The sequence below is a fragment of the Drosophila eugracilis genome, unplaced genomic scaffold (genome assembly GCF_018153835.1).
Source record: "Drosophila eugracilis isolate 14026-0451.02 unplaced genomic scaffold, ASM1815383v1 contig_150, whole genome shotgun sequence".
In the NCBI taxonomy this organism is placed as follows: Eukaryota; Metazoa; Arthropoda; class Insecta; order Diptera; family Drosophilidae; genus Drosophila; species Drosophila eugracilis.
In genome coordinates, this window is record NW_024572314.1 from 26582 (window position 1) to 39971 (window position 13390).

Here is a 13390-nt window from a genome sequence, read left to right on the forward strand (position 1 = left end):
AGTATTAACAAAATCAGTCAACTCAAAGTGGCGCTATGGGAAAATATTTTTGAACACGTTTCAATTGATAATTTTAAGAAAATGGGCAATAAGATAGTGAAAAGATTGAGAGTAACGCTACTCAACCAGGTGACCCTAATAACGAATAATAAAGATAAAGAAGCTGTATTGTCTACATTACAAAACAAGAGCAAACGCTATTTAGTCGTGTGCCGCGACTAAAAGATACCCGTTACTGTTTTTACACAATTTGAAAATATTTATTTTGTTAGTGGAAATTACCGAAGCGCCACCTATTGTCGGAGAAAGCATGTTGAGTAATTGCTAGTGACGTCACAAACCATTATAACCTAAATTTCTTCATAAGTAGCAAAATCGATAGATATTAACAGAAATAAGTTATACAAGGTCAAACGAAGGTATTCATAATATTATTATAGACGCCACAGTGTTTCGTGGTTTGTGGGCGTTAGAGTTGGCGTGGCCGGTTGAAAACTCGTGGGAAGTTGCAGCGGCATCCCTAAAATACGTGTTCTTAAGCCTAACTTTCTAGCTCTTTTAGTTCCTGAGATTTTTGTATTTTTGGTTTTTCGGGTTTTGTACGCGTTAGGGTGGGCGTGGCTAGATGGAAAAAAAAACAATTTGCATTTGGGGCATCATAAAAATTTACATGCTTAATCCGAACTTTCTATCACTTATAGTTACCGAGATATCAGGTTTTCTTGAAAATGCGAAAAACGTCTTTTCAGCTTGGTGCGCGTATCCAAAGTTTATACATACTGAATTTCAACTTTCTAGCTCTAATAGTTTTCGAGATTTCAGCGATTTTAGTTTATCGTGATTTGTGGGCGTTAGAGTGGGCGTGGCAGAAAGCTGAAATAAACTTACGCTGAGGCTCAATCGACTTCGCTATTGATCCTGATCAAGAATATATAGGGGCGGAAACGCTTCCTTCTATCTGTTACATGTTAGTATACCCTTTTACTCTACGAGTAACGGGTATAATGATCCCATACAAAGAGGTCATACAGGCATTATAAAAACCTTGGACAAGGTCCAGAGACACTATTATTGGAAATATATATATATATATATAAAAGAGTACATAAGAAAATGTCCTAAATGGCAAAAAAAAAAATAATAATAGTGGACACTGTTGGTCCAGTACCAAAATCAGAAAATGGCAATGAATACATAGTAACCTTAATCTGCGATTTAACAAAATACTTGGTAGCAATACCAATAAAAAACAAAAATGCAAACACAGTAGCAAAAGCAATATTAGAAGAATTTATTCTGAAGTACCGTCCAAAAAAACGTTCATTACGGACATGGGAACAGAATATAAAAATTCAATGATGGAAGAGCTATGCAGAAATTTGAATATCAAAAACATAACTTCTACCGCACATCATCATCAGACGGCCACGGTAGCCACAGAACATTTAATGAGAGATCATATGATCATAGATCTCAGTTGATAAAACAGATTGGGATGGGTTGTTTTAACACAACCCCCTCTATGACACATGAGTTAGTTTTTGGTAAAACTTCAAATTTGCCCAAATATTTTAACAGTATAAATAAGATAAAACCCCTATATAATATAGAAGACTATGCTATAGAATCAAAATTCAGATTAGAACCAGAATTTATGAGAGCTAAATTAATATTAGAATCACATAAGCAAAACCAAAAAATTAATTACGACAAAAATGCTTTAGATTTTGAGTTAAAAATAGGATATCAGGTTTTATTGAAAACACATCACTTTCTCTTTCGAAGCGAACGGACGTGTTTTTCAACTCTCGTTTATCTCTGCTAGATTATTTCTGAATATTAACTTAAACCTATATTAATTACATTTATTTCATCCGTTTGCCTTCCGCGCAGTGAATCAAACTGTGTAGCGTTTGTGTTTTGTTTAAACTCTCAAATTGCTTAAATTGTTTTCACATTCTCCTATTTCTTGTCTATCGCACGCGGGCTTTTCTCTTGTGCTTATCTATACCTTATCTTATGTTTAATATTATATATTCCCTCCGCTCTCTTTATCTTCTTTTTGTGTGCATATCTTAAACATTTCTAGTTTTTATTATATTGCCTTAGCTTTCTTTCCTTTTCTCGCACAGTGGGCTTTGTTCAATTAAACAGTGTTTCAAAATAATAAATATCTCTCAATTAAATAATCACAACAAACCAGACAAGCGTATTGTGTTGGCCAGCGTATCGGACACTGTGAAAGTTGTCGGGGGACTCAAAGAGAAATGAGATCTTTTATGCGGCAGACAAAAAATGGTTTTCGTGAGGTGCTCGGCGCTTTTTGTAACGCCAGCGATTTTCTCACGGCGCTGGACATTCAATTTAATAATGTCCAATTGTTAATTGACGCTCCAAAGCGTAAAAAATCACATTCATATGTGCCGCAGATCACTAGTTCCCTTCTCCCTCCCACTTCTTACCTTCAGAACATTGAAGTGTCGCCGCAGCTGTTTGGAACGCCTATGGCATCCGAATTTTCCGGATATGATGGTATGAAATCGTTAGATAGTCTGTCTGCTTCTAGCTTACTGGCTCCAGTAGAGCCAATTTCCATTAACATCAACCCACCCGATAGACTGCAGGGGAATTCCGTATCCGGACTACCGGCATGCACTGGCTTTCAGGATTAGAACCTGCTGCACCCAAGCCCCTAAGGGTAATCCAACCTGAGAAAAACATACATTCTTTTCCCGGCTTTCCGATGATACGTCTGAGGCAGACGTATTTGCTTACATACAAGCCAGAACGAAAGCCGACATCAAGTTGGATGACATAACTAAATTTAAAAATCATTATAACAGGAAAGTATCATCATTTAAGATACGCGACCCCTCTGTGGTATTTGACAAAATGTGCTCAACCAAGTTCTGACCGGATCGCATTTTCGTTCAAGAACATCGTCCGGGACATAAAAAAAAAGAAAATTAATCGACCTGCGGCTGACCAACAACTTTCAATTTTGGTGCTCTGCAAATTTACTAAATCTTAACGGCTCTAAGTGTAAAGTAATGACGTTCAGTCGCTCTAAACTCTCAATATCCTCTTATACACTTTGTGGTGTAACCCTTGATAGAATAAAGCTAGTTGACGACTTAGGTGTCCTCTTGGATGCAAAACTTACATTTTCCGACCACATATTTTCCATGGTTAACAAAACCAGAGGTGTGCTAGGTTTTATAAAAAGATGGTCGAAAGAATTCAACGACCCTTAAGTAACTAAAGCTTTATTTGCCTCTCTCGTTCGTCCGATCTTAGAGTATAGATCTTGTGTCTGGAAACCCCAGTACGCGGTCCACCAAGACCGTACAGAATCTGTCCAAAAAAATGTTCTCATATTTGCTCTTCGTTACCATAATTGGGATGCAAACTTACATCTTCCCTCTTATAAAAGTAGACTATTACTTATAAACTTAACGACCCTTGCTAACCGCAGGACAATGCCTGGCGTTGTCTTTATTAACAATCTTATTAGCGGAGACACCGATAGCCAAGCCCTAACAGGTCGCTTAAACATCAATGTGCCCGCTAGGCCTACTAGAAACTATATTCCCTTATCCTTGGGACATTGCAGCTCGAACTTTGCCCTTCATGAACTATTTATGATATTATGTTCGAGTTACAATGCCCCCTACCACATTACATCCAATACTTCCCCTACTAACTTAAAAATTGGTTTACTAAACCACTTAGCACACACTTCGAACTACTAGTTCGTAACATTTTTCACTCGGTACTATACCCGTATTCCGAGCCGTACGATAGCTGCCGTACGGCAGCGCTTCTTGGTCGGTTGGGCGGGAGGAAATGTTGCACGTCAAGCAACGGGAGTCGCGAAAAAAAAACAATCTTATTAGCGGAGATATTGACAGCCAAGCCCTTATAGGTCGCTTAAACATCAATGTGCCCCCAGGGTCACTAGGAACTATATTCCCTTATTTTTGGAGCATTGCAGCTCGAACTTTGTCCTTCATGAACCATTTAGGGTATTAAGTTCGAGTTAAAATGCCCTCTACCACATTACATCCAATACTTCTTCTACTAACTTAGCACGAGCGGACCTTATGTAAATGCATATACCTCCGCGCTCCAGCTCCAGGCTAAGCGAGCATAGCTGTGTACTTAAGAAAATATATAACCGTCTCTCCGCTGTCGCTGTTGGCAGCCCAGCTGCGAGACTTAGACCTTTTTATCTTTTCTTTATCTTATCTTTTTTGTAAGTTTAATTTTTCTAAATGATTTTCGAGTTCTATTATTGGGCAACAGTATATAAAATTCGTTGAATTGAATGACAGTTAAAAAATTATTTCGCAGAGAGGAATAAGTTAAGCTAATAACCGATACATTGGTAGTTCGTAACCGCCTTTTTAGTATACATAATGAGATCATCGAGTAGTATAGAAATTAATAGAAAGGAGTACTAATATTTTAATTCGGCCATAGCAAAGCCTTAGTTTAAGAGATCTAAAGAACATTCAACAAAAGACGATCAAACCGAATGGTCTACTGAACTTCGTTTGGATAATTCTACAATATCTTATTTAAAGCAGTTATATTTATATATAGATTTCCCTAGTTTTATTAAGACAACTCCTAACAGGATATCTGGTTACGTATTTAGACTTTTTGATTACCGTCGAAACCTTTTTCAAATTAAGTCAATAAGCGAACTCCTCCATAATAACGCTGTACCAGTCGAAACAAGATACGTAAAGCGCCCGAAAAACAAAATTGATCATGAAATTCAATCAAAGTAACTTCTCTTTTAATGCAGTTTTAGGCATTTTGTTTTTTACACGGAGATTATATGTTTTGCATGTCAATGTGGATTGACATTTTGTAATTATTTTAAAGAAATTATTGATTTCCAAACAATTGGTCGAGCTGAACTGACATCCACGAGTTCGGTGTTGAAAAAATTTCTAATTAATCACTATCAATTTGACCATTTCTTAAGAAAGTCTTAAGCTCAGAATTATGCCATTGTATGCTTTTGACTAATATGTTGCCGTTGCTATATATATGAAAGAGGCATGTAGATTGGAATTGCCTTTAAGTTTGCATAACATTCAGTTCATGAAAAGAATATTTTATGAACAGGAATAAGAAAAATTTGTAACTTCAAAAAACAAAACCACAAATTCAAAATATTTGTTAGTCAGATTAAAGCACTTACATATGTTGCATCCTCAGCAGTTTTGGCACAAATATAAAATTCATTTATAAATGAGGGAAACTTTACTGAGTACAGTGCAGAAAATCCATCAGGGGCTACTTCTATCGGGGTAAACAAGTCAGTAGCTGGTTTTAGACATGGACCACCATAATCATTTTGTTCATTGGTAAATGTTATAGCTGTGTTGTTTTGTAATCCGCTACCGAACACTCGAAAAGATTGTTCCTTGTCTATTAACACACTTGGAACAGCATTTTCTGTCTCTACTGTCCCGTCCTCCAAACGAATACCCACTATCCGAAATTCCTTCCATATATTTCTTCGCGTAAGTGAACTGCAAAGAAATAATTGAATGAGCTTTTATTAGATTTTTATAGTCAAGCACACATTATTCAAGCAACATGCATTGCCTATAGCATAGAAAAACATTCACATTTTGAATTATTAGTTTATTAATACCTATCGACATAGTGGAATATATTTTTAAAGAAATTGTGGTTAAAACAGGAATCGAAAGGTGTAAGCCCTACGTTAAAAGCGTCAATTAGATAGTTAAATATTTGTTTAGCCTTACAATTTGATAACCTAATGCTAGTCTCTAAAGAATATTCAATAAACACTTCCGTGGCAAGTTGAAGTGGCATCTCTTAAATACAAATTCATAAACACAACTTTCTTGCATTAATAGTTTCTAACCTTTTTGCATTTCTGGATTTCCGGGTTTTGTGGGAGTTAGGGTGAACGTGCCTAGATGGACAAAAACAATTCGCATTTGGGGCATCATAAAACCCTACCCTGCTTAATCCGAACTTTCAATCACTTATAATTGCCGAGATATCAGCTTTTCTACAAAATGCGAGCTTGGTGGGCTGAAATAAGCTTGCGCCCCCTAAGGACCTCAAGAGTCTTCTTGCTTAATCTCAACTTTGTATATAGATATACATTAAAAAAAAAATTAGGTTGTCAAAAAAGTCGAGCGGTATTTTTGATTGAATTTTAAATTGTTCATAAAATTGGTTACAATAATGCGTTTCAAGTCAAATATGCGCCGTTTTGTTCTATGACGCGTTCCCAACGAGATGCCAACTTCATAACTTCTCGCTTCACTATTGGCACTCGGAGAGCCAATTTTCACAGGACTCTCTTGTGGTCAACTTCAGACTACCAAGCGCGAAACAGGTGGTAAACACTTGGTGCGAGATCAGGACTATACGGTGGATGCAAAAGAACCTCCCATCCGAGCTCCCGGAGCTTCTGGCGCGTCACTAAAGATGTGTGTGGCCTGGCGTTGTCCTGGTGGAAGATAATTCGGCCTTTGTTGAAGATGGCCTCTTCTGCATGAGTTCTGTCTTCAAGCGGTACATATGTTGGCAGTACAGGTCCGAATTGAGCGTTTGGCCATAGGGGAGCAGCCAGACGGCCCACCGTCTGGGCCGTTTCGCCGCTTTTCGACCACGACCGTTTGCGCTGTACGTTATCGTAAGTGACCCACTTTTCATCGCCAGTCACCATACTCTTCAAAAACGGGTCGATTTTGTTGCGATTTAGAAGCGATTCGCATGCGTCGACACGGTCAAAGATGTTTTTTTTTGCGTCAATTCGTGTGGCACCCATACATTGAGCTTCTTAGTGACTCCTAGCTTCTTCAAATCTCTTATAACGGTTTAATGACTCATGCCCATCTCTTGACCGATGCTACGGCTGCTACTATGCCGGTCTCTTTCGACCAATTCAGCGATTTTATCGCCATTTTCGACGACAGGCCTTCCGGAGCGTGCCGCATCTTCGACCACCTCTACACCAGAACGAAAGCGTTGATACCATCGTTGTGCGGTGGAAATGGAAACTGTATCGGGTCCATAAACTGCACAAATTTTTTTGGCGGCTTGAGATGCATTTTTGCCTTTATCGTAGTAGTACTGTAAAATTGCGACGCTATAACTCACGAACGACTTAAAAGAAAAGACAATCAATCAAACACGTGTCAGCGCGTGTCAGCGCCAACTAGCGAAAATACCGCAAGACAACCTAATATATCTTATAGTATCGGAGATCTCAGCGTCCATAAGGACAGACGGACGGACGAACATGGTTAATCGACTTCGCTATTGATACTGAGCCAGCTCGAAGTTCAATAACATACAGGTCAAAAGCATAAATACGAGCATCTGATCAGATTTTTCAATTTCTAACAAGCACAGTCATCACCGATGTTAAGCTGATAAGTTGATAGTAGAATAGGTCAGTCCCGATTTGAACTTTTAACAATTCTATGTTTTAAATTTGGATATTAACTGGAGCCCAACGTGGCCGAGCACGACGAAATCTGATTAAGTTCGCGGGACATCTGATTAAGTTCGATTCGCACAAAAATTTTAATGCGTGCAAATCCGCTACCCTAATCAGTAAATCGAAATCACAGGTACTTTTTCTAAAATTAATTTAGGAGCTGAAGACGATAATCATCGGGACTCTTTATCGGGATACAAAAGAAGACTAAAACTAAGAGCCAAAGTAAACTAAACATTGTCTCCGAGCCAGCAGCGCATCCACGCCAAGCTTCGGCCATGCGGCCTGTGACACCGATTTATCTGCTTATGTCATGATGCCATGATGATGCCAAGTCTACCGCGGGATTATGTGCAATGATAGTCAGCAGTGCTACAGGCTACGAGCAAATACGTGAATTTGGGTTTTTACCTCGGTGACATGGTCAGAGCCAACTTGTGCTGCAACTCGTTGATTTCCAGAGTCCCGTCCACTGCGATAGGACTAAATGGCTGGCAGCCAGACACTGGCTTACTTTTCACATATCTCTGCACCTCCCGGGCACAGGTACCGCGGGCTCCTGAACGTGAAGGATCAACCAGCTAGTTATATTTTGCCTTTCTTACTTCATTAACCTTATCCTCAAATTCCTAATTGGCTTCAGTGCCTCTGCTTATGCTTCGTATCCGCCTACTATTCTTCTCTCAGTCGTGCCTAATAGAACGAGGCCCCTGGCAACTCCGCGTGCGCTCTAAACGCGGACAAGATATCAAGGAAAACTTGGTTTTGGACAAAGGAGACAAATCGGCAGAATTCCTACCTAAGATTGTCCTTATGTACCAGCCTCCACCTAGTAAGAACAGACGTACCCATATCTGCTGTTACGCGATCCTCCGAGTACCGTGCGGTTAGTTTATTCCTAAACCTCTTCTTGCTTTTAAGGTATACCTTTTCTCCTACCTCGAAAATTCGGTTCCTTCTAGTCGGATTGCACCTGTCTAGACTGGCCTTTTGCGCCCTTCCGAGACTGTACACCACTGCCAATTATTGATAGTCATTAGCTGAATGCAGGCCAAATTGGTGACCGAATGTATGGCGTTCGCGACATTTACATTAACAACTTCCCTAACCAATCCAGTCCTCGTTATCGAAGTGTATTATGCGTCGGGTTTTGCTCCCGAACACTAAAAAAATATCACCGCGAAGGGCTGGCTTGCTTCCTCCAGGATTATTTGATTCCTGTAGCAGTTCAAAGGTTTATCAGAGGACTTGACCGTGTAGGTCAGCGAGAGCACTCTGTATGCAGTGTCTACATCGGAATGTTTCGTTTTGCAAGGCGTTTATATTTTGTCGGTACAAAGCGTCGGCTACAAAATTTCCCTTTCCAGGCTTGTAGAACACATTCGCGTTGTGCTCTTCAATGAACGCTTCCCACCGCTTAATCTGTGAGTGAGCGGTTGATGGTCCGTAAAATCTATGGCCTACACAATCGCTAACAGCTTTTCGTTCGTTGCCGTAGTTAAGCCCTTTTAACGTGCAAGCTATATCCTCGTGATCGGCCTGCCATTTTGGGATAGGACCGCACCGATGTCGCTTGCAGAAGCATCGGTGGTCAAGTTGAAATGAAGTTTAAAATCCGGATACGACAGGATAACGCCCTGCGATGACAAACTATTCCGCAGGCGCTCAAACGCTCTGCGTTCGGACTCATCTAACTCAATAGACCTCGTTTGACATGTGTTTGCTAACCGTGCCATTCTCTCCCTTTAGTATGGAGATAACTGGTCTAGCTATGGACGCGAAGTCTCTGAAAAAACTTCTATAGTAGCTGGCCAACCCTAGAAAAGATCTGAGGCTGAACACATTTTGTGGCTCATTGTACTCCTGAATGGCCCTCACCTCCTTCCTAAAGAATATCTTCTTTTTCATGTTGGCCTCACCCAGGCATTTTAGAACTGTGTCAATGTGATTTACGTAATCGGCATCATTTTCGGAGAAAATTATCACGTCATCCACATAGACGTAACAAGTTCTCCCGATCTGGTCGCGGAGAACGTCGTCAGTTGCCATCTGGAAAATGCTTCCTTATTTTTTTAGTCCAAAAGACAGGCGTACTTCCCTCCGTTCACGGAGAAAGCTGTCTTCTCGCGGTCTTTTTTGACCAGATATATCTGGAGGTACCCTTGATCTACCCAATCTCCCTACCTACGCCACGAATCGTCACTTTGATTCCTGCCTGACTTCCTAAAAAAAAGTGTTTATTTTTTTTGGGCCGCGATCAGCACCGAAACTTTTCCCTTGTTTATCAGACGCGCAGCGCTGGCCCTTATGGGAATCTGTACTTTGCCTTTGCATACGTGGCCGCTCACATGCTCCGCTCGATACTTGCCTCTGCCTCTCTAGCTAATGCTAGTGCTGCTGGCAGGTCTCTGGGTTGCGCCGGAATACCACCTCAAATTTTTTTTTAAGACACGACACAAATACATGTGGAGCGTCACCCCTAACCTCTGTGTTGAGGAGCGTGGCTCTCTCCGTGTCGTGTCATGACAATCTTATTTGTGACGAGCGTCAGCTTTCGCTCGAGCTCGTCGTAATATTCCATTAGGCTTCTATTCCCTTGACGGACTGACGTTACAGCCGCAACGAAGTCTTATCTGCATAAGAGCAGTCTAACCTAGCCAAAATTGCGTCAAGATTATGGACGGTATTGTGCGATACTAGCAGGGCCCTTGCTGGTCCCCTGATCTTAATCCTTATAATTGTCACTGACTGGTAGTACGCAGTACTGCCCTGATATGGTTGGAATAGCTCTTAGGCGTCGGTGGCTGACTGCCGCCATGCTACATACTCATCTTGTACTCCGTTAAAGTCAGGAACTGACTTGACTATACGTAAGGGTATGTCGCACGTCAATTTGCGTCGTTTCTACACGCAGCTCTTTATAGCTGTTGATTAGCTGCGGTAATCTGTGCTTGAAACTTGGCCCTACGTCTTTGTTCTTGTTGGGCTAACGCAGCCAGAATGATAGCTTCCATGTTGGCAGCGTTCATTATGCAACCGCCCTCAACCTAAACCTGTTCTGGACTAAGGCTTGTGCTACCTTCGTCCTACCCTTCTTCACTATTACTTTCAAATTCCCGTTTCACTTCTCTATATGGGCCTCGAAAGCTCATCAAGACTAACCTAGGTGGTTGACACATCACACTCACTGAAAGGCCGAATATTCTAATTCGAATAAAATTGTCTCAGCAAACTAAAAACAAGAGAAATCGCTATAGTCGAGTGCCGCGACTATAAGATACCCGTTACTGTTTTAAGCAATTTTTATATATTCATTTTGCTAGTTGAAATTTCTAAAGCGCCACCTATTGTCGGAGAAAGCACGTCGAGTAACTGATAGTGACGTCACTGCCCATTTGAGGCCTTATAACCTAAATTTCTTCATAAGTAGAGAAATAAGGTTCCAATTTGAAAAATCTTTGGTAAATCGATAGATATTAACAGAAATAAGGTACACAAGGTCAAACGAAGGCATTCATAATATTATTATAGACGCCACAGTGTTTGGCGGTTTGTGGGCGTTAGAGTAGGCGTGGCCGGATGAAAACTCGCGGGAAGTTACAATGGCATCCCTAAATTACATATTCCTAACTTTTTAGCTCTTTTAGTTCCCGAGATTTTTGCATTTTTGGTTTTTCGGGTTTTGTGGGCGTTAGGGTGGTCGTGGCTAGATGGAAAAACAATTCGCATTTGGGGCACCATAAAAATCTACACGCTTAATCTAAACTTCTTATCACTTATAGTTACCGAGATATCAGGTTTTCTTGAAAATGCGAAAAAAGTCTTTTGAGCGTGGTGGGCGTAGGGGTGGGTGTGGCCAGATAATAATACCACTATACCACCGCTATAGTTCCTGAGATCTCAGCGTTCATACGGACGGACAGACGGACATGGCTCAATCGACTTCGCTATTGATCCTGATCAAGAATATATATACTTTATAGGGTCGGAAACGCTTCCTTCTATCTGTTACATACTTTTCACCGAATCTAGTATACCCTTTTACTCTATGAGTAACGGGTCTAATAAAATATAAAACAAGAGGAAACGCTATAGTCGAGTGCCACAATTTTAAAATATTCATTTTGCTAGTGGAAATTCCCCAAGCGCCACCTATTGTCGGAGAAAGCATAGCGAGTAACTAATATTGACGTCACTGCCGATGTGAGGCCTTATAACCTAAATTTCTTCATAAGAAACAGAGTAGTAAAGTGGGCGTGGCCGGATGCTGTAGTAAACTTGCGCTGCGTAGGGACCCCTCAAGAATCTTTATGGTTAATCTCAATTTCGTATCTCTTATAGTTCCTGAGATCTCAGCGTTCATACGGACAGACAGGCGGACATGGCTCATGTGTCTTCGCTATTCATCCTGATCAAGAATATATATACTTTAGAGGGTCGGAAACGCTTCCTTCTACTTTTTACATACTTTTCAACGAATCTAGTATACCATTTTACTCTACGAGTTAAAAAAAAAAAAAAATTAATATTCAAATAGTTTTTTTCACTTTAAAAAATTTTACTTTTTGAATTGAAATATTTATATTTAAAACCATATATTTGTAACATATAATGCACTGTGCATTACATTTAAAATTAGTGGCAAAGAAATTATTAGCCAATTCTTTATTCATTTTAATTTCCCGCCAAAAATTTTAACAAAACACTCGCATCGATGGTCCACTGCTTTATTATACCCGTTACTCGTAGAGTAAAAGGATATACTAGATTCGTTGAAAAGTATGTAACAGATAGAAGGAAGCGTTTCCGACCCTATAAAGTATATATATTCTTTATCATAATCAATAGCGAAGTCGATTGAGCCATCTCCGTCTGTCCGTCCGTCCATCCGTCCGTCCGTCCGTATGAACGCTGGGATCTCAGGAACTTTAAGAGATAGGAAGTTGAGATTTAGCATGAAGATTCTGATTCAAATCACGAAAAACTAAAACCGCTGAAATCTCGGGAACTATTAGAGCTAGAAAGTTGAAATGCAGTATGTAAAAACTTTTGGATGCCAGCACATCTTTTAGAGGTACCATTATCTGGCACACGCCTACCCATACGCCTACCAAGCCCAAAATACGGTTTTCACATTTTCAAGAAAACCTGATATCTCGGTAACTATAAGTGATAGAAAGTTCGGATTAAGCATGTAGGTTTTTATGATGCCCCAAATGCGAATTGTTTTTTCCATCTAGCCACACCCACCCTAACGCCCATAAAACCGGAAAAACCAAAAATGCAAAAATCTCGGAACTAAAAGTTAGGAATATGTAATTTAGGGATGCCATTGTAACTTCCCGCGAGTTTTCATCCGCCCACGCCCACTCTAACGCCCAAAAGCCACGGAACACTGTGACGTTTATAATAATATTATGAATGCCTCCGTTTGACCTTGTATAACTTATTTTTGTTAATATCTATCGATTTACCAAAGATTTTTCAAATCGGAACATTATTTCGCTACTTATGATGAAATTTAGATTATAAGGCCTCACATCGGCAGTGACGTCACTATCAGTTTCTCGACATGTTTTCTCCGACAATAGGTGGCGCTTGGGGAATTTCCACTAGCAAAATGAATATTTTAAAATTGTGTTATAGTCGCGGGACTTGACTTTCCTCCTGTTATATATTGTTTTTGATTGTTTGGCTGCCTAATTGATACTGAGAAAAACTTTAAAGTTGCCTTATATGGAGAGAATTGACAATGTTGTCATATGTGGCACTTATTCATAGTGCAGAAGTTAACATTACTAAAGGGTAAAAAAAAGGTCGGTAGAAATCTCGGATGATTCTTATATCATCTATTCTAGATGCCGATTCGACCGCCTTTGTGGGCCG

The 13390-nt window shown here is 40.0% G+C and overlaps 1 protein-coding gene across 1 annotated transcript in view; it reads right to left on the minus strand.

The window, feature by feature from the left end:
- The window catches only part of LOC108104321 (unextended protein), a 43616-nt gene that overhangs the window by 17129 nt on the left and 13097 nt on the right, over positions 1–13390 (minus strand). Inside the window, exon 2 of the mRNA XM_041819498.1 lies at positions 5216–5549. Coding sequence (XP_041675432.1) covers positions 5216–5549 — 334 coding nt within the window. The remainder of the gene's footprint in view (positions 1–5215; positions 5550–13390) is intronic.